This window comes from Pelodiscus sinensis, chromosome 13, assembly GCF_052426305.1.
Source record: "Pelodiscus sinensis isolate ZL-2025 chromosome 13, ASM5242630v1, whole genome shotgun sequence".
Classification (NCBI taxonomy): domain Eukaryota; kingdom Metazoa; phylum Chordata; order Testudines; family Trionychidae; genus Pelodiscus; species Pelodiscus sinensis.
Window position 1 is genome coordinate 795,791 of NC_143064.1, and position 26,830 is coordinate 822,620.

Consider the following 26,830-nt stretch of genomic DNA (forward strand, 5'->3'; position numbering starts at 1 on the left):
ATTCCTTAGCACAGAGAGCTCACAGAGCTACTCATGATGCTGCTCCCAGCCATTGAGGCTGTGGGAGAACTTGGCAGGAATCCTAAGAAGCGCAGGGATCCGCTCCTCCTTGCCACAACACTGATCTGTGGGACTCCTACCCACAATGCATTGCTCACACTGTTGATGATAGCCCCCTCCCACGTGGACACAATCTGTGGGCCGAGGGAGCAAGTGTGAACCCCTTTAGCCAGTTTTGATTTGTTAACATTAGTTGTGGTGACCAGCCTTGGGCGTGCACACGGCCTAACTCAGCGATTCTCAGACTGGGGCCGCAGGGTTGCCAGAAGCCAGTGGCAGGCCCGCGTCGCTCGGTTTACGTACCGTGTCCATCTACGGTTCGCCTGTTCCAGCCAAGGGAGCTGCGAGCTCTGTGGCCGGACACAGGAAGGAAGCTCTGGTGGCTGAGACCCAACTTGGAAAAACACTAGCCTAACTTCTGGGCACCTAGGGGCTCGCTAATGCAGGGTCCCATGGGCAGCTTGCCTCAGGGCTGCGCCTAATGCAGCGTCGCCAGGCCCAGCCACCAGGAACTCCTAAGTCACAGATTTCATGGCTCCGCCTCCTGCCTCAGCCAGTGGTTTTGGTCCCAGGCCCAGTGCTGTGAAGTGCAGCCGGTGTCTCCGCGGAAGCAGGCTGAGCTTGTACGAGCAGCCTAGGGCCTCAGTGCAGAAGGCAACGTGCCCCTGCCCAGTTCCCCATAGCACAAGCTGCAGTGGGGGCTCAGACATGGGTCCTCCTTCAGAGGAGCATGGGGCTGCAGGTACACAGGGTCCAGCAGGACCGCCCTGCCACATGCAGCAGCGCTGTGCTCCATGGTCCTTACGCAGGGAGCAGAGCGGCATGCTCAGGGCCACAGCTCAGGCCTGGCCACAGGGCGCCTACAGGCAATGCAGACAACAGCCCCAGGAGTCCTTGAAGGCGCGGGTGACAGTGCCAGCCTCCTGCCTGGGATCCCTCCAGCTGTCCTGGCTCCTCTGTCCTGCCACGGCTCTCAGCGGCTTGGGAGCTGGAAGAGCTAAGTCTGTGCTAGGGCAGCTTTGCCCTGTGTGCCACATCCCTCTGGGTCCCCCCCCCCCCGGCACACTTCCTGCCCAGCTGGGCCCCACTCGCTGCCAATGCAGGCCTCGCCAGGCACAAAGGAGCCTTTCTGCTGGAGGGAACACAGCAGGGAGTGGACTCCTGCCCTGGGAAGCAGGGCCACAAAGGCCCTGGCCCAGGCAGAGGAATGCATGGCCAGATGCCAGCTCCGCAGAATACAAAGGGCTCCAGGAGATGGAGCCTGGCGGGGCTGAGGTGGGCTTGGACTCAGCTCACAGAGCCCTGGGGAAGCCTGGGCCAAAGGGGCTTTGCTGAGTCATAAGAACATCAGAACAGCCAGACTGGGTCAGACCAATGATCCAACCAGCCCAGGGTCCTGTCTGCCCACAGTGGCTGATACCAGATGCCCCAGAGGGAGGGATCACAACAGGGAATCCTCACGTGATCCCTCCCCTGTCTCCCACCTCCAGAGAAACAGAGGCTGGGGACACCATTCCTACCTGAAGGAATAAGAGATCCTCCGGAAAAGGGCTTTATTCCGGAGGATCGCGCCAGTCTAGATGCTTTTTTCCTGGCTTTTCCCCAAGCCGGAAAAAAAGCGGCGGCCATGTTTATTTAAATCCCCCGCGGATTTCCCTATCCTGACTTGCCTGATTTTCATGGCTTTTCCAGAAATTGTGGCCAGTGTAGACGTAGCCCAAGTCTTTTAAATCTCTCTTCATATGGGACCTGTTCCAAACCCCTCATCACTTTTGTTGCCTTTTTCCAATGAGAATATCTCTATTTTGAGATGAGGTGACCACATCCATACGCAGTACTCAAGACGTGGGTGAACCATGGTTTTATGTAGAGGCATTACAATATTTTCGGTCTTATTCTCTGTCCCTTTTTTAACGATTCCTAACATTCTATTTGCTTTTTTGACTGCCGCTGCCCACTGAGTGGATGTTCTCAGGGAACTATCCACAGGGACTCCAAGATCTCTCTTGAGTAGTTGTAGTTAAATTAGTCCCCATCATGTTGTACGTATGGTTGGGATTATTTTTTCCAATGTGCATTACTTTCCATTTATCAACATGAATTTCATTTGCCATTTTGTTGCCCAATCTTGGTGAGATCTTTTTGAAGCTCTTCAGTCTGGGCAGTTTGGGATCATCTGCAAATTCTGCCATCTCACTGTTTACCCCGTTCTCTAGATCATTTATAAGTAAGTTGAATAGGACTGGCCCCAGGACTGACCCTTGGGAGACCCCACTAGTTACCTCTCTCCACTGAGAAAACTGACCATTTATTCCTATCTTTTAACCAGTTATCAATCCACAAAAGGGCCTTCCCTCTCATCCCATGGCAATTTTCTTTAGTGAGGGACCTAGTCCAAGGGTTTCTGGAAATCAAAGTATTCTATAGCCACTGGATCCCCTTTGTCCACATGTTTGTTGACCCCCTCAAAGAACTCTAGCAGATTAGTAAAGTATGTTTTCCCTTTACAGAAACCCTGTTGACTTTCCCCCAACAAATTATATTCATCCATGTGCCTGACAATTTTATTCTTTACTATAGTTTCAACTAATTTGCCCGGTACTGACGTTAGACTTACCGATCTGTAATTGCCAAGATCACCTCTAGAGCCCTTTTTAACTATTGGGCTGCGTCAAGACTGGCAAGATTTTGCGCAAAAGCAATTGTCTAGACTGATAGGGACTCCAAGAAGATCTCACCAAAAGGAGTGATTGGGCAACAAAATGGCAAATGAAATTGAATGTGGCTAAGTGTAAAGTAATGCACATCGGGAAAATAACCCCAACTATACGTACAGTATGATGGGGGCTAATTTGGCTACGACAAATCAGGAAAGCGATCTTGGGAGGTGAAGGGGGGCGGGGTGGTGACCTGCGGCATGACAGCGGCTCCAGGTCCCACCCCCTGGCCATGAACATTGCCACCCCCCTCTTCACCTCCCGCCGTGGCGCTCGGCTGACTTCTGCACTGCTCAGCCTGGTTGCCGCGTGGGAGCAAGTGGTGCAAGCGACTGTTTGGGCTCCTCACTCCCCATGCAGCACGGGGAGTGTGGAGCCCAAACGTCCATTTGGGCTCCGCAGTTCCTCGAGTGAGAGGCAGGAGGGGGAGGAGAAGAAAAAGAGAGAGACAGAGAGAGGCAGGAGGCGGAGGAGAGCTGAGAGAGAGGGGGGGAGGCAGTAGGAGGAGAGAGACAGAGAGACAGCGAGAGACCGGAGGCTCAGGAGAGAAGACTGACATGGAGGAGAGACCTGAAAATCCTGTCTTATGACAGGTTAATTGGCTAGTATAATAAGAAAAGCCAAAAGGAGTTTGAAGGACAGCTAGCTAGAAACTCAAAAAGCAATAGCAAAATGTTTTTTTTTAAGTACATCAGAAGCAGGAAGCTGGCTAAACAACCAAACTACGTCTAGACTGGCAGGATTTTCCACAAATGCTTTTAACGGAAAACTTTTTCCATTAAAAGCATTTGCAGAAAAGAGCATCTAGATTGGCACGGATGCTTTTCCGCAAAAGCACTTTTTGCTGAAAAGCGTCCGTGCCAATCTTGACGCGCTTTTGCGCAAAAAAGCCCCAAGCGCCATTTTCGCGATCGGGGCTTTTTTGCACAAAACAAAAATGAGCTGCCTACACTGGCCCTTTTGCACAAAAGCTTTGCGCAAAAAGACTTTTGCCTGAACCGGAGCAGCGTCGCATTTCCGCAAGAAGCACTGATTTCAGACAGTAGGAAGTCAGTGCTCTTGCGGAAATTCAAGTGGACAGTGTAGACAGCAAACTTGCCAGTCTAGACACAGCCCCAGTGGGGCCCTTGGGCAATCAAGATGCTAAAGGAGCACTCAAAGATGATAAAGTCATTGCGGAGAAGCTAAATGAATTCTTTGCTTCAGTCTTCACGATGGAGGATATTGGGGAGATTCCCAAACCTGAGCCGCTCTTTTTAGGTGACAAATCTGAGGAATTGTCCCAGATAGAGGTGTCATTAGAGGAGGTTTTGGAACAAACTGATGAACTGAACAGTAACAAGTCACTGGGACCAGATGGTATTCACCCGAGAGTTCAGAAAGTATCAAATGGGAAATTGCAGAATTATTAACTATGGTTTGTAACCTATCCTTTAAATCAGCTTCTGTACCTAATGATTGGAAGATAGCTAATGTGACACCAAGGCTGCGTCTAGACTGGCATGATTTTGCGCAAATACTTTTAAAAGAAAAGTTTTTCCATTAAAAGTATTTGCGCAAGAGAGCGTCTACACTGGAACGGATGCTTTTGCAAAAGTATTCGTGCCAGTGTAGATGCTCTCTTGTGCAAGAAAGCGCCGATAGCAATTTTAGCCATCAACTTGTCTGTCTACACTGGCCTCTTGTGCAGGAATACTTGCGCAAGAGGGCTTATCCCTGAGTGGGAGTATCGGAGTATTGCGCAAGAACCACTGATTTTGTACGGTACAAAGTCAGTGTTCTTGCACAAATACTAGCGGCCAGTCATAAGAACGAACATAAGAACGGCCGTACTGGGTCAGACCAAAGGTCCGTCTAGCCCAGTATCCTGTCTGCCGACAGTGGCCAGCACCAGGTGCCCCAGAGGGGGTGGACCGAAGACAATGATCAAGCGATTTGTCTCCTGCCATCCCTCTCCAGCCTCTGACTGAGGCCAAGGGCACCATTTTATCCCCTGGCTAATAGCCTTTTATGGCCCTAACCTCCAGGAAATTATCTAGCTTCTCTTTAAACTCTATTATAGTCCTAGCCTTCACAGCCTCCTCTGGCAAGGAGTTCCACAGGTTGACTACGCGCTGTGTGAAGAAGAACTTTCTTTTATTAGTTTTAAACCTGCTCCCCATTAATTTCATTTGGTGTCCTCTAGTTCTTCTATTATGGGAACTAATAAATAACTTTTCTTTATCAGCCCTCTCCACACCACTCATGATTTTATAGACCTCTATCATATCCCCCCTCAGTCTCCTCTTTTCTAAACTGAAAAGTCCCAGTCGCTTTAACCTCTCCTCATATGGGACCCGTTCCAAACCCCTAATCATTTTAGTTGCCCTTTTCTGAACCATTTCCAAGGCCAAAATATCTTTTGGGGGTGAGGAGACCACATCTGTACACAGTATTCAAAATGTGGGCATACCACAGTTTTATACAGGGGCAGTAAGATATCCTGGGTCTTATTTTCTATCCCTTTCTTAATAATTCCTAGCATCCTATTTGCCCTTTTGACCACCGCTGCACACTGTGTGGAAGTTTTCAGAGAACTGTCCACGATAACTCCAAGATCTTTCCTGATTCGTCGTAGCCAAATTAGACCCCATCATACTGTACGTATAATTGGGGTTATTTTTCCCGATGTGCATTACTTTACACTTATCCACATTCAATTTAATTTGCCATTTTGTTGCCCAATCACTCAGTTTGGTGAGATCTTCTTGGAGTCCCTCACAGTCTGCTTCTGTCTTGACTATCCTAAACAGTTTGGAATCATCTGCAAACTTTACCACCTCACTGCTTACCCCTTTCTCCAGATCATTTATGAGTGTGTGCTGCTTTCCTGAGCTGGCACCAGGATTTGAGTGTTTGTCTTTACATCAGTGGACAGGGAACGGCCTGTGGTCAGTGCGGGAATCTGGGATTCTTTGCAGGGAACCGGACTGTGGTTGGCACGGGAACTTGGGATTCCTTGCAGGAAATTGGCCCATGGTCGGCACAGGAACCCGGGATTCCTTGCAGGGAACCGGACCCCGGTCAGTGCGGGAACCCGGGATTCCTTGCAGGGAACCGGACTGTGGTCAGTGCGGGAACCCGGGATTCCTTGCAGGGAACCGGACCGTGGTCAGCGCGGGAACCCGGGATTCCTTGCAGGGAACCGGACCGTGGTCAGCGTGGGAACCCGGGATTCCTTGCAGGGAACCGGACCGTGGTTGGCACGGGAACTTGGGATTCCTTGCAGGAAATTGGCCCATGGTCGGCACGGGAACCCGGGATTCCTTGCAGGGAACCGGACCCCGGTCAGTGCGGGAACCCGGGATTCCTTGCAGGGAACCGGACTGTGGTCAGTGCGGGAACCCGGGATTCCTTGCAGGGAACCGGACCGTGGTTGGCACGGGAACTTGGGATTCCTTGCAGGAAATTGGCCCATGGTCGGCACGGGAACCCGGGATTCCTTGCAGGGAACCGGACTGTGGTCAGCGCAGGAACCTGGGATTCCTTGCAGGGAAACGGCCCCCGGTCAGCGCGGGAACCTAGGATTCCTTGCAGGGAACCAGACCGTGGTCAGCGCGGGAACCCGGGATTCCTTGCAGGAAATTGGCCCATGGTCGGCACGGGAACCCGGGATTCCTTGCAGGGAACCGGACTGTGGTCAGCGCAGGAACCTGGGATTCCTTGCAGGGAAATTGCCCCCGGTCAGCGCGGGAACCTAGGATTCCTTGCAGGGAACCAGACCGTGGTCAGCGCGGGAACCCGGGATTCCTTGCAGGGAACCGGACCGTGGTTGGCACGGGAATCCGGGATTCTTTGCAGAGAACCGGCCCCCAGTCAGCCTGGGATTCCTTGCAGGGAACCGGACCGTGGTCAGCGCGGGAACCTGGGATTCCTTGCAGGGAAATGGCCCCCGGTCAGCGCGGGAACCCGGGATTCCTTGCAGGGAACCGGACTGTGGTCAGCGCGGGAACCCGGGATTCCTTGCAGGGAACCGGCCCCCGGTCAGCGCGGGAACCCGGGATTCCTTGCAGGGAACCGGACCGTGGTCAGCGCGGGAACCCGGGATTCCTTGCAGGGAACCGGACCGTAGTCGGCGCGGGAACCCGGGATTCCTTGCAGGGAACCGGACCGTGGTCGGCGCGGGAACCCGGGATTCCTTGCAGGGAACCGGACTGTGGTCGGCGCGGGAACCCGGGATTCCTTGCAGGGAACCGGACCGTAGTCGGCGCGGGAACCCGGGATTCCTTGCAGGGAAGCGGACCGTGGTCAGCGCGGGAACCCGGGATTCCTTGCAGGGAACCGGACCGTGGTCGGCGCGGGAACCCGGGATTCCTTGCAGGGAACCGGACCGTAGTCAGCGCGGGAACCCGGGATTCCTTGCAGGGAACCGGACCGTGGTCGGCGCGGGAACCCGGGATTCCTTGCAGGGAACCGGACCGTGGTCAGCGCGGGAACCCGGGATTCCTTGCAGGGAACCAGACCGTAGTCGGCGCGGGAACCCGGGATTCCTTGCAGGGAACCGGACTGTGGTCGGCGCGGGAACCCGGGATTCCTTGCAGGGAAGCGGACCGTGGTCGGCGCGGGAACCCGGGATTCCTTGCAGGGAAGCGGACCGTGGTCGGCGCGGGAACCCGGGATTCCTTGCAGGGAACCGGACCGTGGTCGGCGCGGGAACCCGGGATTCCTTGCAGGGAACCGGACCGTGGTCGGCGCGGGAACCCGGGATTCCTTGCAGGGAACCGGACCGTGGTCGGCGCGGGAACCCGGGATTCCTTGCAGGGAACCGGACCGTGGTCGGCGCGGGAACCCGGGATTCCTTGCAGGGAACCGGACCGTGGTCGGCGCGGGAACCCGGGATTCCTTGCAGGGAACCGGACCGTGGTCAGCGCGGGAACCCGGGATTCCTTGCAGGGAACCGGACCGTGGTCAGCGCGGGAACCCGGGATTCCTTGCAGGGAACCAGACCGTAGTCGGCGCGGGAACCCGGAATGCCTTGCAGGGAACCGGCCCCTGGTCAACGTGGGAGCCCAGGAGCCCTTGCGGGGAACTGGCCTGGTGCTTGGTGGTGGTGGATGCATGGCGCACACCGGAAGTTGGGGCTAGAGGACTCGGTCCCGAGCGACACGACAGGCTGAAGTGGCAGGTCTTGCAGGTGAATGTCTCCAGCCATAGTGTCTGGTGAGCTGGCTCCGACTGCAGACTTTGTAGCGCACAGGTGGACAGCAGGGTGGGGCCCTCAGGGGCGAGCATACGTTCAGTTCCCGCCTCGGTAAGAGCAAGGGGGCCGGGGTTTCTCGAGACGGGGGTGGTCGCTGCTTCCCAAAGGCGTGGCTGGCTGGAAGCGGGGAGGCCGGGGTGCCAGGAGCGGGGAATGTTCATAGCTGAAGACAAACTGAGAGCCCCCGAGCGGTGCATGGGCCCTGCCCCACGCCGATCCATCTTGGGAGCCGTTGTGCTGTGACTGGGGCCTGACGAACACTGAGCCTTGGGCTGTGTGTTGAGCATGAGGCCAGGCGAGCCGGGCTGCTGACAGCGACCCAGCCCCTGTGCAGCGCAGCCAGGGCCCAGGAGGGCCTGCCCAGCACCTGAAGGTGGGGGACTTGAGCTGGCCACGCCCCTGTGGCCGCAGGGCCCTTTCGCTCCTAGCACAGGCAGCGCCTAACTCTGAGCCAGCCGCTGCTGGGCCCACGTCCCAGGGTGTTCCAGGAGACGCTGGCCCCCGTCTTTGAAAAATCATGGCAGACAGGGGAGATTCCAGAAGACTGGAAAAGGGCAAATATTGTGCCCATCTATAAAAAGGGGAATAAGAACAACCCAGGAAATTATAGACCGGTCAGTTTAACGTCTGTCCCAGGGAAGATAATGGAGCAGGTAATTAAGGAAATAGTATGCAAACACTTGGAAAGTAATAAAGTGATAGGGAATAGCCAGCATGGGTTTGTGAAGAACAAGTCATGCCAAACTAATCTGATAGCTTTCTTTGAAAAGATAACGAGCCTTGTGGATAAGGGAGAAGCGGTGGATGTCATATACCTAGACTTTAGTAAGGCATTTGATACGGTCTCGCATGATATTCTTATTGATAAACTAGGCAAATATAACTTAGATAGGGCCACGATAAGGTGGGTGCATAATTGGCTGGATAACCGTAGTCAGAGAGTTGTTGTTAACGGTTCTAAATCCTGCTGGAAAGGGATAACAAGTGGAGTTCCTCAAGGGTCTGTTTTGGGACCCGTACTATTCAATATCTTCATCAATGATGTAGATATTGGGATAGAGAGTACTCTTATTAAGTTTGCAGATGATACCAAACTGGGTGGGGTTGCGACTTCTTTGGAGGATAGAGACATAATTCAAAATGACCTTAGCAAGTTAGAGAAATGGTCAGAGGCAAACAGGATGAGGTTTAATAAAGAGAAATGCAAAGTGCTCCACTTAGGAAGGAACAATCAGTTCCATACATACAAGATGGGAAGCGACTGTCTAGGAAGGAGCATGGCGGAAAGGGATCTAGGGGTCATAGTGGACCACAAGTTGAATATGAGTCAACAGTGTGATGCTGTTGCAAAAAAAGCAAATATGATTCTAGGTTGTATCAACAGGTGTGTTGTAAGCAAAACTCGTGAAGTCATTCTGCCGCTCTATTCTGCACTAGTTAGGCCTCAGCTGGAGTACTGTGTCCAGTTCTGGGCGCCACATTTCAAGAAAGATGTGGAGAAATTGGAAAGGGTACAGAGAAGAGCGACAAGAATGATTAAAGGTTTAGAGAACATGACCTATGAAGCCAGGCTTCATGAACTGGGCTTGTTTAGTTTGGAAAAAAGAAGATTAAGGGGGGACATGATAGCGGTTTTCAAATATCTAAAAGGGTGTCACAAGGAGGAAGGCGAAAATTTGTTCCTCTTGGTTTCTGAGGACAGGACAAGGAGTAATGGGCTTAAAGTGCAGCAGGGGAAGTTTAGATTGGACATTAGGAAAAAATTCCTAACTGTCAGGGTGGTCAAATATTGGAATAAATTGCCAAGGGAGGTGGTGGAATCTCCCTGTCTGGAGATATTTAAGAACAGGTTAGATAGACATCTGTCAGGGATGGTGTAGACGGAGCTTGATCCTGCCTTGAGGGCGGGGGGCTGGACTCGATGACCTCTCGAGGTCCCTTCCAGTCCTATTATTCTATGATTCTATGATTCTATAGGCAATTCCTGGGGTGCTGGGAGGGGCCCTCACAGGCCAGGGGCTGCCTGGGTCCCCGTTCTCCCCGCTTCGCGCCTCTGCGGCAGCTGTAGGGTTCTGGGTCAAAGGCCACGGAGCAGCAACTGTTAGCGAGGGGCTGCTGGGTAAAGCCGGCACGGCGCTCTGTTCCCTGCAAGGAATCCACCGCTGCATGACCCGGGCGCCTGAGAGCGCGCCCCCCCCCCCCCCCCGCTAATTCCGGAGCCAGGAGCAGCCCTGCAGCCCCTACTGTCGCAAGTAAAGCCCAGGAACCCCCCTCGTCTTCACAGCCCTGCGGCCTGCCCCTCTGCTCCCCCCATCTGCACAGCCCTGTCCCCCCCCAGTCCCTCATCTTCACAGCCCTGCGGCCTGCCCCTCTGCTCCCCCCATCTTCACAGCCCTGTCCCCCCCCAGTCCCTCATCTTCACAGCCCTGCGGCCTGCCCCTCTGCTCCCCCCATCTTCACAGCCCTGTCCCTCCCCAGTCCCTCATCTTCACAGCCCTGCGGCCTGCCCCTCTGCTCCCCCGTCTTCACAGCCCTGTCCCCCCAGCCCCTCGTCTTCACAGCCCTGCGGCCTGCCCCTCTGCTCCCCCCATCTTCACAGCCCTGTCCCCCCAGCCCCTCGTCTTCACAGCCCTGCGGCCTGCCCCTCTGCTCCCCCGTCTTCACAGCCCTGTCCCCCCAACCCCTCGTCTTCACAGCCCTGCGGCCTGCCCCTCTGCTCCCCCGTCTTCACAGCCCTGTCCCCCCAACCCCTCGTCTTCACAGCCCCGCGGCCTGCCCCTCTGCTCCCCCGTCTTCACAGCCCTGTCCCCCCAACCCCTCGTCTTCACAGCCCCGCGGCCTGCCCCTCTGCTCCCCCGTCTTCACAGCCCTGTCCCCCCCAGCCCCTCGTCTTCACAGCCCTGCGGCCTGCCCCTCTGCTCCCCCGACTTCACAGCCCTGTCCCCCCAGCCCCTCGTCTTCACAGCCCTGCGGCCTGCCCCTCTGCTCCCCCGTCTTCACAGCCCTGTCCCCCCAGCCCCTCGTCTTCACAGCCCTGCGGCCTGCCCCTCTGCTCCCCCCATCTTCACAGCCCTGTCCCCCCAGCCCCTCGTCTTCACAGCCCTGCGGCCTGCCCCTCTGCTCCCCCGTCTTCACAGCCCTGTCCCCCCCAGCCCCTCGTCTTCACAGCCCTGCGGCCTGCCCCTCTGCTCCCCCGTCTTCACAGCCCTGTCCCCCCAGCCCCTTGTCTTCACAGCCCTGCGGCCTGCCCCTCTGCTCCCCCCATCTTCACAGCCCTGTCCCCCCCAGTCCCTCATCTTCACAGCCCTGCGGCCTGCCCCTCTGCTCCCCCGTCTTCACAGCCCTGCGGCCTGCCCCTCTGCTCCCCCGTCTTCACAGCCCTGTCCCCCCAGCCCCTCGTCTTCACAGCCCTGCGGCCTGCCCCTCTGCTCCCCCGTCTTCACAGCCCTGTCCACCCAGCCCCTCGTCTTCACAGCCCCGCGGCCTGCCCCTCTGCTCCCCCGTCTTCACAGCCCTGTCCCCCCCAGCCCCTCGTCTTCACAGCCCTGCGGCCTGCCCCTCTGCTCCCCCGTCTTCACAGCCCTGTCCCCCCAGCCCCTCGTCTTCACAGCCCCGCGGCCTGCCCCTCTGCTCCCCCGTCTTCACAGCCCTGTCCCCCCAACCCCTCGTCTTCACAGCCCTGCGGCCTGCCCCTCTGCTCCTCCGTCTTCACAGCCCTGTCCCCCCAGCCCCTCGTCTTCACAGCCCTGCGGCCTGCCCCTCTGCTCCCCCGTCTTCACAGCCCTGTCCCCCCAGCCCCTCGTCTTCACAGCCCCGCGGCCTGCCCCTCTGCTCCCCCGTCTTCACAGCCCTGTCCCCCCAGCCCCTCGTCTTCACAGCCCTGCGGCCTGCCCCTCTGCTCCCCCGTCTTCACAGCCCTGTCCACCCAGCCCCTCGTCTTCACAGCCCCGCGGCCTGCCCCTCTGCTCCCCCGTCTTCACAGCCCTGTCCCCCCAGCCCCTCGTCTTCACAGCCCTGCGGCCTGCCCCTCTGCTCCCCCGTCTTCACAGCCCTGTCCCCCCCAGCCCCTCGTCTTCACAGCTCCGCGGCCTGCCCCTCTGCTCCCCCGTCTTCACAGCCCTGTCCCCCCAGCCCCTCGTCTTCACAGCCCTGCGGCCTGCCCCTCTGCTCCCCCGTCTTCACAGCCCTGTCCCCCCAGCCCCTCGTCTTCACAGCCCTGCGGCCTGCCCCTCTGCTCCCCCGTCTTCACAGCCCTGTCCCCCCAGCCCCTCGTCTTCACAGCCCTGCGGCCTGCCCCTCTGCTCCCCCGTCTTCACAGCCCTGTCCCCCTCAGCCCCTCGTCTTCACAGCCCCGCGGCCTGCCCCTCTGCTCCCCCGTCTTCACAGCCCTGTCCCCCCCAGCCCCTCGTCTTCACAGCCCCGCGGCCTGCCCCTCTGCTCCCCCGTCTTCACAGCCCTGTCCCCCCAGCCCCTCGTCTTCACAGCCCTGCGGCCTGCCCCTCTGCTCCCCCGTCTTCACAGCCCTGACCCCCAGCCCCTCGTCTTCACAGCCCCGCGGCCTGCCCCTCTGCTCCCCCGTCTTCACAGCCCTGTCCCCCCAGCCCCTCGTCTTCACAGCCCTGCGGCCTGCCCCTCTGCTCCCCCGTCTTCACAGCCCTGTCCCCCCCAGCCCCTCGTCTTCACAGCCCTGCGGCCTGCCCCTCTGCTCCCCCCATCTTCACAGCCTTGTCCCCCCAGCCCCTCGTCTTCACAGCCCTGCGGCCTGCCCCTCTGCTCCCCCGTCTTCACAGCCCTGTCCCCCCCAGCCCCTCGTCTTCACAGCCCTGCGGCCTGCCCCTCTGCTCCCCCCATCTTCACAGCCCTGTCCCCCCAGCCCCTCGTCTTCACAGCCCTGCGGCCTGCCCCTCTGCTCCCCCCATCTTCACAGCCTTGTCCCCCCAGCCCCTCGTCTTCACAGCCCTGCGGCCTGCCCCTCTGCTCCCCCGTCTTCACAGCCCTGTCCCCCCCAGCCCCTCGTCTTCACAGCCCTGCGGCCTGCCCCTCTGCTCCCCCATCTTCACAGCCCTGTCCCCCCAGCCCCTCGTCTTCACAGCCCTGCGGCCTGCCCCTCTGCTCCCCCGTCTTCACAGCCCTGTCCCCCCCAGCCCCTCGTCTTCACAGCCCTGCGGCCTGCCCCTCTGCTCCCCCCATCTTCACAGCCCTGTCCCCCCCAGCCCCTCGTCTTCACAGCCCTGTCCCCCCCAGCCCCGCGGCCTGCCCCTCTGCTCCCCCGTCTTCACAGCCCTGTCCCCCCCAGCCCCTCGTCTTCACAGCCCTGTCCCCCCCAGCCCCGCGGCCTGCCCCTCTGCTCCCCCGTCTTCACAGCCCTGTCCCCCCCAGCCCCTCGTCTTCACAGCCCCGCGGCCTGCCCCTCTGCTCCCCCGTCTTCACAGCCCTGTCCCCCCCAGCCCCTCGTCTTCACAGCCCTGCGGCCTGCCCCTCTGCTCCCCCGTCTTCACAGCCCTGTCCCCCCAGCCCCTCGTCTTCACAGCCCCGCGGCCTGCCCCTCTGCTCCCCCGTCTTCACAGCCCTGTCCCCCCCAGCCCCTCGTCTTCACAGCCCTGCGGCCTGCCCCTCTGCTCCCCCGTCTTCACAGCCCTGTCCCCCCAACCCCTCGTCTTCACAGCCCTGCGGCCTGCCCCTCTGCTCCCCCGTCTTCACAGCCCTGTCCCCCCAGCCCCTCGTCTTCACAGCCCTGCGGCCTGCCCCTCTGCTCCCCCGTCTTCACAGTCCTGTCCCCCCAGCCCCTCGTCTTCACAGCCCTGCGGCCTGCCCCTCTGCTCCCCCGTCTTCACAGCCCTGTCCCCCCCAGCCCCGCGGCCTGCCCCTCTGCTCCCCCCTGCACGCACACACCCCCACCCACTCACACACACCCGCACACACACACCCGCGCCTATGCCCGCACACCCACTCACACAGCGGTCCACATGCACACACCCACACCCATGCCCACTCACACCTGCGCCTATACAACCACACACACATGCCTACGAACATGCCCACTCACACCGGTCCAGACGCACACACCTATGCACGTGCCCACTCACACTCGTCCACGCACACCTGCATGCACACGCCTAAGCATGCACCTCTGCACCCCATGCCCTCCCCCCATGGATACCTGCAGGCTCCCCACGCCCTCCCCCCCACAGATATCTGTATGCACCCCCACATCCCACCTCTGCATGGTCAGGCCCAAAGAGGTCTCCCCATGTGGCTGTTTCCCGCCTCCACATATTCCCCTCTCCCCAGCTCGCTGTATCCCTCGCTGTGCCTCTTGGCCGCCCCAGGTACCTGGGCCCAGCCCTATGCCTCACCTCCGCCACATTTCAGGGACATACACACGCCCCGGGGCGCTTGTCCCTGGCCCTGGCCAGCCGCGGCATTCGGAGGCAGCCTGGCCCATGTGAGTTCGCCTGTGCTGCTTCCTGGGTTCTGAAAGGAAATGCGACTGTTTGGGCTCTTCTGGAAATCCTGCTGGGGGTGTTCCCAGGGCCCTGCAGAGCCCTTCTAGGCAGAGACAGTAGGCCCAGCTCGCCAGGCAGGCATTTCACACCCCTGTGGGACCAGCCTGGGCCTGCTCCCGAGGGGCACGTGCTACCATGCACCGGGCAGGCTGGGCAGCGGGGAAAGCCCTCCCATCTGTGGAGACAGCCTGCGTTTCCAGCTGCATGCAGACTTACAAAGGCAGTGTGTCTGGGGGGGATGGGGGTGCCCTGGCAGGAGGAGGAGCCTACGACCGGGGGGGACCGGGGGGGGGGGGCGCCCTCAGGGGGGGGGGGGGGCCCTGGCAGGGGGAGGAGCCTACGACCGGGGGGACCAGGCGTGTGTGCTGAGCCCTGGCAGGGGGAGGAGCCTACGACCGGGGGGGACCGGGCGTGTGCGCTCTCGGGGGGGGGGGCCCTGGCAGGGGGAGGAGCCTACGACCGGGGGGGACCAGGCGTGTGTGCTGAGCCCTGGCAGGGGGAGGAGCCTACGACCGGGGGGGACCGGGCGTGTGCGCTCTCGGGGGGGGGGGGGGGCCCTGGCAGGGGGAGGAGCCTACGACCGGGGGGGACCGGGTGTGTGCGCTCTCGGGGGGGGGGGGCGCCCTGGCAGGGGGAGGAGCCTACGACCAGGGGACCGGGCGTGTGTGCTGAGCCCTGGCAGGGGGAGGAGCCTACGACCGGGGGGGACCGGGCGTGTGCGCTCTCGGGGGGGGGGGGGCGCCCTGGCAGGGGGAGGAGCCTACGACCAGGGGACCGGGCGTGTGCGCTCTCGGGGGGGGGGGGCGCCCTGGCAGGGGGAGGAGCCTACGACCAGGGGACCGGGCGTGTGCACTTTCGGGGCAGGACTCCCCAGCTGGCAGGAAGCTCCCTTGCTGCTGAGGGCTGCCATTTGCATGCCCAGGGCTGCGCGCTGGCGTGGGACGAAGTGGTGCGTGCCAGCTCCGAGCTGGAACAGGAGAGCAAGGCCCACAAGGCCCGGAGCATCACCGCTGTGCTGGCAGCAGCTGGTGGCTGGTGAATAAGCAGCGGGGAGAGTTATCCCAGATGTTTGGGCCCCCCCAGGTTGGCATATGCTGCTCATATCTCGGGGGCAAAGGGCTGGGCTGAGGCCCCCCGGCCACTGGATGGGTCGGGGTGCGGATGTCATGAGGCTGCGTTTCCCACTGTTCCACTTTGCAGTAAGGGTCAGGCTGGGCTCCAGGTGCGGGGCTGTGCCCCAAGGCAGTGGGCTTCACCCTTTTTCATTCGCGAGCCCCGGGAACATTTTGTTGAGAAAAAAACAAACAAACAAAAAAACCCCACGCTGGGCTGCCAAAATGCAGTCGCGGCCCCTTTAATTGCCGGGCCCCAGGGGCTGCGCACCGCTGCTCTCAGGGCACGTCTACACTAGCCCCTCGTTCGATCTAGGGAGGCTAATGAGGGCGACTGAAATTGCAAATTGGCATGTTCCCGGCCAGTGGCCATTTTAGAAATTGACTAGCCCGGAGTAACTGCCCGCTCTACCCGCGGCAGCGAACCGGGTTCCGAATTAAAGCCCTAAATCGAATTAGCTGCTGTTCCTCCTAGAATGAGGTTTGCCAATTTGTATTCAATTTCTAAAATGGCGACCGGTGGGAACATGCTAATGAAGCGCGGGATATTTAAATCCCACGCTTCATTTGCAATTTCGATCACCCTCATTAGTTTCCTTAGATCGAACTAGGGGGCTCGTGTAGACATGCCCTAAGGGGCGGGGACATCTGCCGCTGGCTGTTGCTGTCAGTGTCGACACGCCAGCCCCTCGGCTCCAGCAAAGTCTGATCAAAGCCCCATCTACACAGCTCTTGCAGTGCCCTGGTGTGAGCCCCATTGGCACAAGTGTGTGGGCCTCATGCAGGGGGCTCTCAGCAGGAGCAGTGTCTGCACAGACGGGGGCTGCGAAGCTGGGCACACAACCCTGGAGAACGTAATTCTACGGGAGGCTGAATTCTGTGACAGGGCAGAGTTAAGGTTACTTGGAGGCCTTGGCTCTCCCTTTCCTACAGGTCTGGAGTGCTGCTGCTCTGTGCTTTTCCCAGGCTCAGACTGGGCTCGGGGAGAACGGCTTCTCTGCAGCGTCTCAGCCGCAGCTGGCGGGTCCTCTCCGGTGTAGCACAGCTCTCCTCCGGGGCCTGAGAGGAAGCTGAGAGCAGCTTGCAGCTGGCGCTCCCCCAGCCAGTTCCGTCCTCTCTCTGCTTTGCACCGGAGGGGGGGGGGCTAGTCACCAGAGCACCCCGGGCGGGCTCGCAGCCCAGCTCAACGGCGCTTCACGCTGCCTGGGCCTGGGACCACGGGGCTGAGCTGCTGCAGGGGGACTCTGGCCAGTCATATTTCCACGGCTCGGCCTCGTGCCAGTCGGGATTGGCAGCTCTGGCCCCGAACCCCAGCTCGGCACCCAGCGTGCTCCCTGCCTCACACGCCAGCTTGAGGGCCAGGGCGGTCCAGCTGGCCGAGGGGAGGGCTGGGGAAGTGCAGGACAGCTCACCAAGGGGAGGTGAAGGGAGGAGAGGGGAGGGGAGGGCCAGCTCACCAAGGGGAGCGGAGGGGAGGGAAGGGGAGGAGCGGGCCAGCGAGGGGAGGGGAGGGGAGGGGCGGGCCAGCTCACCAAGGGGAGCGGAGGGGAGGGAAGGGGAGGAGCGGGCCAGCTCACCAAGGGGAGGGGCGGGGAGGGGCGGGCCAGCGAAGGGAGGGGAGGGGCGGGCCAGCTCACCAAGGGGAGCGGAGGGGAGGGAAGGGGAGGAGCGGGCCAGCTCACCAAGGGGAGGGGCGGGGAGGGGCGGGCCAGCGAAGGGAGGGGAGGGGCGGGCCAGCTCACCAAGGGGAGCGGAGGGGAGGGAAGGGGAGGGGCGGGCCAGCTCGTCGCAGCGAGGGAAGGGGAGGGGAGGGTCAGCTACACTCTACCTGCACCAGGGCCTGCGCCGGCCCAGCGGGCACAGGGCAGAAGCCTCGGCCTGGCAGGGGGCAGGCGGCGCTTACCTTCCGAGTGGTGGGACAGCGTGAGCAGGCTGACGCAGGAGGCGCCGATGCCCGAGCCGAAGACGGTGATGCGCAGCGGGTCGCCCCCGAAGAAAGCGATGTTCTCGCTGACCCAGCGCAGCGCCTGGATCTGGTCCAGCAGCCCGTAGTTCCCTTTGGCCGCCTGGTCCCCAGTGCTCAGGAAGCCTGCGGCCAAACAGAGCCCCCTCAGCACATGCCCAGCCCTGGCCCCTCGACTCCTGCAGGCAGGCCGTGCTCTCAGCCCCTGGGCTCCCCTTTGGCTATGAGCCGCCAGGTTTGTAACAATACGGCTTTTCTGTACCCATGCTGCAAGGCCCGAAGCAAAGCCTCCCTCTGCAGCCGGAGTGGAGAGCAGCAGCCATTAGCCTTAGGCCTAGAGTCGCAGACTCGCATTGCATTAAAATAGAGTCACACCCGGCTGTGAGGAGGGGATTTGTCCTAATAGCCCCCCACTGTCATAGAACCCTAGAATCCCAGAGTGGGAAGAGCCCTCAGGAGTCATCAAGTCCAGCCCCCTGCCCAAGGCAGGACCAATCCCAGCTCAATCAACCGGCCAGGGCTTTGTTAAGCCGAGACTTAAACACCTCTAGGGATGGAGACTCCACCCTCCCTAGGGAACCCAGCCCAGCGCTTCCCCACCCTCCTAGGGAAAGAGTTTTTCCTAATATCCAACCTGGACCTCTCCCACCACAACTTGAGACCATTGCTCCTTGTTCTGCCATCTGCCCCCACTGAGAACAGCCTCTCTCCATCCTCTCTGGAACCTCCCTTCAGGAAGTTGCAGGCTGCTATGAAATCCCCCCTCACTCTTCTCTTCTGCAGACTGAACAAGCCCAAATCCCTCAGTCTCTCCTCGTAGGTCATGTGCTCCAGCCCCCTAATCATTTTGGTTGCCCTCCGCTGGACCCTCTCCAATGCGTCCGCATCCTTTCTATAGTGGGGGGCCCAGAACTGGACACAATACTCCAGATGTGGCCTCACCAAATCCGAATAAAGGGGAATAATCACTGCTCTGGATCTGCTGGCAATGCTCCTCCTAATGCCCCCTAATCTGCCATTAGCCTTCTTGGCTACAAGGGCGCCCTGTTGACTCATATCCAGCTTCTCATCCACTGCAATCCCCAGGTCCTTTTCTGCAGAACTGCTGCTCAGCCCGTCGGTCCCCAGCCTGTATCAATTCTTGGGATTCTTCCGTCCCAAGTGCAGGACTCTGCACTTGTCCTTGTTGAACCTCAGCAGATTTCTTGTGGCCCAATCCTCCAATTTGTCTAATTCACTCTGAACCCTCTCCCTGCCCTCCAGCGTATCTACCTCTCCCCCCAGCTTAGTGTCATCTGTGAACTTGCTGAGGGTGCAACCCATCCCCTCAGCCAGGTCATTAATAAAGATATTGAACAAAACCGGTCCTAGAACCGAACCTTGGGGCACTCCACTAGAAACCGACCACCAACCTGACATCGAGCCGTTGATCACTACCCGCTGGGCCCGGCCTTCTAGCCATCTTTCTATCCATCTTACCGTCCATTTATCCAATCCATGTTCCCTTAACTTGCTGGCAAGAATATTGTGGGAGACCGTATCAAAAGCCTTGCTAAAGTCAAGGTACAGGCAGTCCCCGAGTCACGTGGATCCAACTTACGTCAGATCCCTACATACGAACGGGGCTTTTCTCGCCGCAGAGGACGCAGGCGGCGGGACTGCCCATACGCGCTGCGGTCCCTCCGCCCGCGTCCTCCACGGCGAGAAAAGCTGCTCCGCGTCTCCCTGGTATGCTGGGGGGGGGGGGGGGCAGACCAGGCTTTTTTTGCTGCGGAGGACGCGGGCGGTCCTGCCGCCCACGTCCTCCGCAGCGAGAAAAGCCGCTCTGTGTCTCCCTGGTCTGCTGGGGGGGGGGGGCAGCAGACCAGGGAGACGCGGAGCAAAGCCGTGGAGGACGCGGGCGGCGGTCCCATTGCCCGCGTCTCCCTAGTCTGCTGGGGGGGAGGGCGCAGCTAGTGCACCCCCAGCAGACCAGGCTTTTCTCGCCGACGCCTGGGGTAGAGCAGCTGAGGCGCTGCCGGGTTGGTCCCGCAGTGTCGCACCTCGGCGCTGCGGGGACCTACCCGGCAGCGCCCCAGCTGCTCTGTCCCAGGCGTCCAGATTCAGCCGCGGTTGAAACTGATCAGCGGCTGATTCCAGGAAGCCCAGGGCAGAACAACTCTGCCTAGGGCTTCCTGTAGTCAGCGCTGGTCAGTTTCAGCAGCGGCTGAATCTGGAGCCAGTTCCGACGTACATACAACTTCAACTTAAGAACAAACCTACAGTCCCTATCTTGTACGTAACCCAGGGACTGCCTGTATATCACATCCACTGACTTCCCCATGTCCACTGAGCCAGTTACCTCAGCATAGGAGCTAATCAGATTGGTCAGGCACGACTTGCCCTTTGTGAATCCATGCTGACTATTCCTGATCACCTTCCCCTCTTCCAAGTGCTTCAAAATGGATTCCTTAATGATCCCCTCCAGGATTTTTCCAGGGACTGAGGTAAACTGACCGGCCTATAGTTCCTTGGATTGTCCTCCTTCCCTTTCTTAGAGCTGGGCACTACATTTGCCTTTTTCCAGTCATCCAGGATCTCTCCCGATCTCCACGACTTTTCAAAGATAATAGCCAAAGGCTCCTCAATGACATTTGCCAACTCCCTCAGCCCCCTCAGATGTATTAAGTCCGGACCCATGGATTTATGTATGTTTAGCTTTTCTAAGTAGCTCCTAACCTGTTCTTTCCCCACCAAGGGCTGTCCACCTTCGTCCCATATTGTATCACTTAGCGCATTAGTCTGGGAGCCGACCTTGTCCATGAAGACAGAGGCAAGGAAAGCCTTGAGTGCTTCAGCTTTTCCCACATCATCTGTCACTAGGTTACCTCCTTCATCCATTAGGGGCCGCACCCCCTCTCTGATCACCTTCTTCTCGTTAATATGCCTGTAGAAACCTTTCTTGTTGCCCTTCACATCCCTTGTGAGTTACAATTCTAATTGTGCTTTCGCCTTCCTGATAACCCCCCGGCACTCTCGAGCTATACATTCAGGCTGCGTCTAGACTGGCATGATTTTGCGCAAATACTTTTAACGGAAAAGTTTTTCCATTAAAAGTATTTGCGAAAAGAGCGTCTATACTAGCATGTGCCTTTGCAAAAAAGATTTGCTTTTGCACAAAAGCATCCGTGCCAGTGTGGATGCTCTCTTGCACAAGAAAGCTCCAATGGCCATTTTAGCCATCGGACTTTCTTGTGCAAGAAATGAATGTGGCTGTCTACACTGGCCCTCTTGTGCAGGAATACTTGTGCAAGAGGGCTTATCCCTGAGCGGGAGCATTTGCGCAAGAACCACTGATTTTGTACATTACAAAGTCAGTGTTCTTGCGCAAATACTCGCGGCCAGTGTAGACAGGCGGCAATATTTTGCGCAAAAGCAAGCGCTTTTGCACAAAATCATACCAGTCTAGACGCAGCCTTATACTCCTCCGTAGTCATCTGTCCAAATTTCCACTTTTTGTAAGCAATCTTTTTGTGCTTAAGTTCACCAAGGATTTTCCCTGTAAGCCAATCGGGTCTCCTACCATGTTCGCCTCTCTTGCTACGCGTCGGGATGGTTTCTTTCTGTGCCTTCAATAAGGCTTCTTTAAAATACTGCCAGCTGTCCTGGACTCCTTTCCCCTTCATGTTAACATCCCAGGGGATTCTGCCCATCAGGTCTCTGAGGGAGTCCAAGTCTGCTTTTCTGAAGTCCAAGGTGTGAATTTTACTACTCTTTTTTCTTCCTTTGGTCAGAATCCTGAAATCTACCATCTCATGATCACTGCTTCCCAGGTTGTCACCCACTGCTACTTCCTCTATTAGTTCCTCCCTGTTTGTGAGCAGCAGGTCAAGCTGCGCACGGCCCCTGGTTGAATCCTGCAGCACTTGTACCAAGAAATGATCCCCAACATTCTCCAAAAACTTCCTGGATTGCCTGTGTACTGCCGTATTGGTCTCCCCACAGATGTCAGGGTGATTAAAGTCCCCCACGAGAACCAGGGCCTGCGATCTGGAAACTTCTCTCAGTTGTCCGAAGAAAACCTCATCTACCTCATCCACCTGATTCTGGGGCCTGTAGCAGACACCAACCACAACATCACTGCTCTTGTTTGCACCTCCAAACTTAACCCATAGACTCTCAACAGGCTTTTCCTCTTCTATATACTGCAGTTCTGAGCAGTCATACTGCTCTCTTACATACAGTGCAACTTCTCCTCCTCCTTTCTCCCCTGCCTGTTCTTCCTGAATAGTCTATACCCCTCCATGACAGCGCTCCAGTCATGTGAGTCATCCCACCAAGTCTCCATTATCCCAATCAAATCGTAGTTCTTGGACTGGGCCAGGGCCTCCAATTCTTCCTGTTTGTTTCCCAGGCTTCTTGCATTGGTGTACAAACACCTTAGATAACCAGTTGATCGCCCTGCCCTCTGCATTCGAATCAGGGGTCCACCTTTGTTGCTCATTCCTCTTTGCATTTCTTCCCAGTATCCGACTTTCCCACTCCCCTCAGGGTTTTGGTCATCGTCCCACAACAAACGTAGTTGAAAGCCCTCCTCACTAGGTTTGCAAGCCTGCCCGCGAAGATGCTCCTTCCTCTCTTGGTTAGGTGGATCCCATCTCTTCCTAACAATCCTTGTGCCTGGAACAGAGTCCCATGGTCGAAGAAACCAAACCCCTCTCGGCGACACCATCTGCGCAACCACGCATGTACTTCCTCATTTTGACGATCCCTGCCCAGTCCTTTCCCTTCAACAGGGAGGATGGAGGAGAATACCACTGGCGCTCCAAATTCTTTGATCCTTCTTCCCAGCTCTACATAATCCGCAGTGACCCGCTCAAGGTCATTCTTGGCCGTATCATTAGTTCCCACGTGGAGAAGCAGGAAGGGGTAGCGATCCGAAGGTTTGATCAGCTTGGTAAGCCTCTCAGTGACATCCTGAATGCGAGCTCCCGGTAAGCAGCTCACCTCTCGAGATTCCAGGTCCGGACGGCAGAGAGATGGCTCAGTCCCTCTTAGGAGGGAGTCCCCGACCACCACCACCCGTCGTTTCCTTTTTCTCACCAGATAAACAGACAGATCTCAAGATGGGTAAAGAAAACTGAAGTCACATCAGTGTGTCTGGCCAGAAACTGCTTCTCCAGAGTTGAGGTTGTGGAATGTGCATTCTATGGTTACGTGTCCTCACTTTCCTATTGTCTCTGTGATCTCTGTCTGGTTTGTAACTGTTGCTGTCTGTTGGAGAATTAATTTTGCTAGGTGTAAATCAATTAGGGTGGTGGGGTCTGATTGGTTAAGTTAGTGGTCCCCAACACGGTGCCTGCAGGCGCCAGGGTGCCCGCTGGGCCATTTCTGTGCCAGCCCCTGGGTGCATTGGCGGCATGCAGCACACGGTCGGCCCCGCCCCCGGGTGAACGGCGCAAGGGCTGTGCCGGCCCTGGGCTTGCAGCATATGGGCGGCGCCGACCTGGGCGCATGGCATAGAGGCTGCACTGGTCCCGGGCACGCAGCACACGGGCGGCCCCACCACCGGGCGCATGGGCACTGCCGGCTCCTGGGCGTGTGGCACAGGCACCGGCTCTGGGCACACAGCACATGGGTGGTGGCGGCCCTGCCCCCGGGTGCGCGGGACATGGGCTGTTCTGGCCCCGGGCGCGCAGCGTGTGGGCGGCCCCATCCCTGGGCATGCAGCAGAGTTGTGGCGCCAGCTCCGGACATGCAGCGTATGGGTGGCCCCGCCCCCAGGTGCCCGGCGTGTGAGCAGCCCCAAAAGGTTGGGGACCACTGGGTTAGGTAATTCTGTTACAGTATGTTATGACCGGTTAGTAACATTATACTAAAATAATTGGTTACCGTCTAGCTAAGCAGGACTCGGGTTTCACTACAGGCAGTCCCCGAGTTACGCGGATCCGACTTATGTCGGATCCGCAGTTACGAATGGGGCACTTCCTCTCCCTGGTCTCGAGCAGACCAGGGAGAGGAAGCAAAGCGGCGGCGGAACGCGCGGCCAGCTGACAGCCCAGACGCGTCTGGGCTGTCAGCTGGCCGCGCGCTCCGCTCTGCTCCCCCCCTCCCCCGGTCTGCAGACCAGGGGGAGGGGGAGCAGAGCGGAGCAGAGCAGAGCGGCGGAACGCGCAGCCAGCTGACAGCCCAGACGTGTCTGGGCTGTCAGCTGGCCGCGCGTTCTGCCGCTCTGCTCTGCTCTGCTCTGCTCTGCTCTGCTCTGCTCTGCTCTGCTCTCCCTCCCCCTGGTCTGCAGACCAGGGGGAGGGGGAGCAGAGCGGAGCACGCGGCCAGCTGACAGCCCAGACGCGTCTGGGCTGTCAGCTGGCCGCGCGTTCCGCCGCTCTGCTCCGCTCTGCTCCCCCTCCCCCTGGTCTGCAGACCTGGGGGACGGGGAGCAGAGCAGAGCAAAGCCGCGGAGCCCGAGGGCAGCAGGATAGCCACGGCGCGTCTGGGCTGTCCCGCTGCCCGCGTGTTCCGCCGCTTTGCTCCGGACGCCTGTGGTACAGCAGCTGGGGCGCTGCCGGTTGGTCCCGTAGCGCCGCTCTGGGTGCCACTGGACCAACCCAGCAGCACCCCAGCTGCTCTGCCCCAGGTGTCCCCTAGTCAGCAGCTGCTGAAAATGACCAGTGGCTGACTACAGGAAGCCCCTGCCCCAGGCTTCCTGGAATCAGCCGCTGATCAGTTTCAGCAGCAGCTGACTTGGGGATGCCTGGGGTTCTTAAGTTGAATCTGTATGTAAGTCAGAACTGGCGTCCAGATTCAGCCACTGTTGAAACTGATCAGTTTCAGCAGCGGCTGAATCTGGACGCCAGTTCCGACTTACATACAGATTCAACTTAAGAACAAACCTACAGTCCCTATCTTGTACGTAACCCGGGGACTGCCTGTATATGAACTGGGGTCCAAGAAGAGACCAGCTAGAAGAGCAACAGAGAAACAAGAACAGAAAGGAACACTAAGAGGAGGGGGAAGACCTGGAAGAAGAACTCACGTCCGGGACCCAGCCTAAGACTAGAGCTGCCAGGATTATCCAGAGAAGCTGATCCTGCCTGGCTAACAAGGGAAGTCTGCCTGCCTGTATCAGGCTTCGGGAGCGTGCCGCTGAGCACTTAGCATGTGTACTCTGCTTGTTTGGGAATTGTCAATCCATAGAGGATAAGGATATTACTGGGTGAGGCTCTTTCAGTGGCTAAAGTTCCTGCCAACCCACAGGAAGTTGCGCCCTGAGCCCTATGAATTGGGTGAAGGTGGGTGTGTAAATTCACAGGATTGCACCGTGAGCCCTATCAATTGGGTGAGGGTAGGAGTGTAAATTCACAGGGTTGCACCGTGAGCCCTAGGAACTGGGTGAGGGTGGGTGTGTAAATTCACAGGGTTGCACCGTGAGCCCTAGGAACTGGGTGAAGGTGGGTGTGAAAATTCACAGGGTTGCACCGTGAGCCCTAGGAACTGGATGAAGATGGGTGTGAAAATTCCCACGGTTGCACCGTGAGCCCTAGGAACTGGATGAAGATGGGTGTGAAAATTCCCACGGTTGCACCGTGAGCCCTAGGAACTGGGTGAGGGTGGGTGTGTAAATTCACAGGGTTGCACCATGAGCCCTAGGAACTGGGTGAGGGTGGGTATGTAAATTCACAGGGTTGTACCGTGAGAGCCTAGGAACTGGGTGAGGTGTGTGTGTAAATTCAAAGGGTTGTACCGTGAGAGCCTAGAAACTGGGTAAGGTGTGTGTGTGTAAATTCACAGGGTTGCACCATAAGAGACTGGGAACTGAGTGAGGTGTGTGTGTAAATTCACAGGGTTGCACCGTGAGCCCTAGGAACTGGATAAGGGGTCTGTGTAAATTCACAGGGTTGCACCGTGAGCCCTAGGAACTGGCTAAGGTGTGTGTGTAAATTCACAGGGTTGTACCGTGAGAGCCTGGGAACTGGGTGAGGTGTGTGTGTAAATTCACAGGGTTGCACCGTGAGAGCCTAGGAACTGGGTAAGGTGTGTGTGTAAATTCACAGGGTTGCACCGTGAGCCCTAGGAACTGGGTGAAGGTGTGTGTGTAAATTCACAGGGTTGCACCGTGAGCCCTAGGAACTGGGTAAGGTGTGTGTGTAAATTCACAGGGTTGTACCGTGAGCCCTAGGAACTGGGTAAGGTGTGTGTGTAAATTCACAGGGTTGCACCGTGGGAGCCTTAGGACCTGGGTGAGGTGTGTGTGTAAATTCACAGGGTTGCACCGTGAGCCCTAGGAATTGGGTAAGGTGTGTGTGTAAATTCACAGAGTTGCACCGTGGGAGCCTAGGAACTGGGTAAGTAAGGTGTGTGTGTAAATTCACAGGGTTGCACCGTGAGCCCTAGGAACTGGGTAAGGTGTGTGTGTAAATTCACAGGGTTGCACCGTGGGAGCCTTAGGAACTGGGTGAAGGTGTGTGTGTAAATTCACGGGGTTGCACCGTGGGAGCCTTAGGACCTGGGTGAGGTGTGTGTGTAAATTCACAGGGTTGCACCGTGAGCCCTAGGAACTGGGTAAGGTGTGTGTGTAAATTCACAGGGTTGCACCGTGAGCCCTAGGAACTGGGTGAGGTGTGTGTGTAAATTCACAGGGTTGTACCGTGAGCCCTAGGAACTGGGTAAGGTGTATGTGTAAATTCACAGGGTTGCACTGTGGGAGCCTAGGAACTGGGTAAGGTGTATGTGTAAATTCACAGGGTTGCACCGTGAGCCCTAGGAACTGGGTAAGGTGTATGTGTAAATTCACAGGGTTGCACCGTGGGAGCCTAGGAACTGGGTAAGTAAGGTGTGTGTGTAAATTTACAGGGTTGCACCGTGAGCCCTAGGAACTGGGTAAGGTGTATGTGTAAATTCACAGGGTTGCACCGTGAGCCCTAGGAACTGGGTAAGGTGTATGTGTAAATTCACAGGGTTGCACCGTGGGAGCCTAGGAACTGGGTAAGTAAGGTGTGTGTGTAAATTCACAGGGTTGCACCGTGAGCCCTAGTAACTGGGTGAAGGTGTGTGTGTAAATTCACAGGGTTGCACCGTGGGAGCCTAGGAACTGGGTAAGTAAGGTGTGTGTGTAAATTCACAGGGTTGCACCGTGGGAGCCTAGGAACTGGGTAAGTAAGGTGTGTGTGTAAATTCACAGGGTTGCACCGTGAGCCTAGGAACTGGGTAAGTAAAGTGTGTGTGTAAATTCACAGGGTTGCACCGTGGGAGCC

At 58.1% G+C, this 26,830-nt stretch overlaps 1 protein-coding gene across 4 annotated transcripts in view; it reads right to left on the reverse strand.

Moving 5' to 3' along the window:
- NLGN3 (neuroligin 3) overlaps positions 1 to 26,830 on the reverse strand; it is a 121,504-nt gene that overhangs the window by 14,801 nt on the left and 79,873 nt on the right. For all 4 annotated transcript variants that reach the window (XM_075915673.2, XM_075915672.2, XM_075915671.2 and 1 more), the window contains one exon: positions 17,538 to 17,723. In XM_075915673.2, the coding sequence (XP_075771788.2) occupies positions 17,538 to 17,723 (186 nt within the window). The remainder of the gene's footprint in view (positions 1 to 17,537; positions 17,724 to 26,830) is intronic.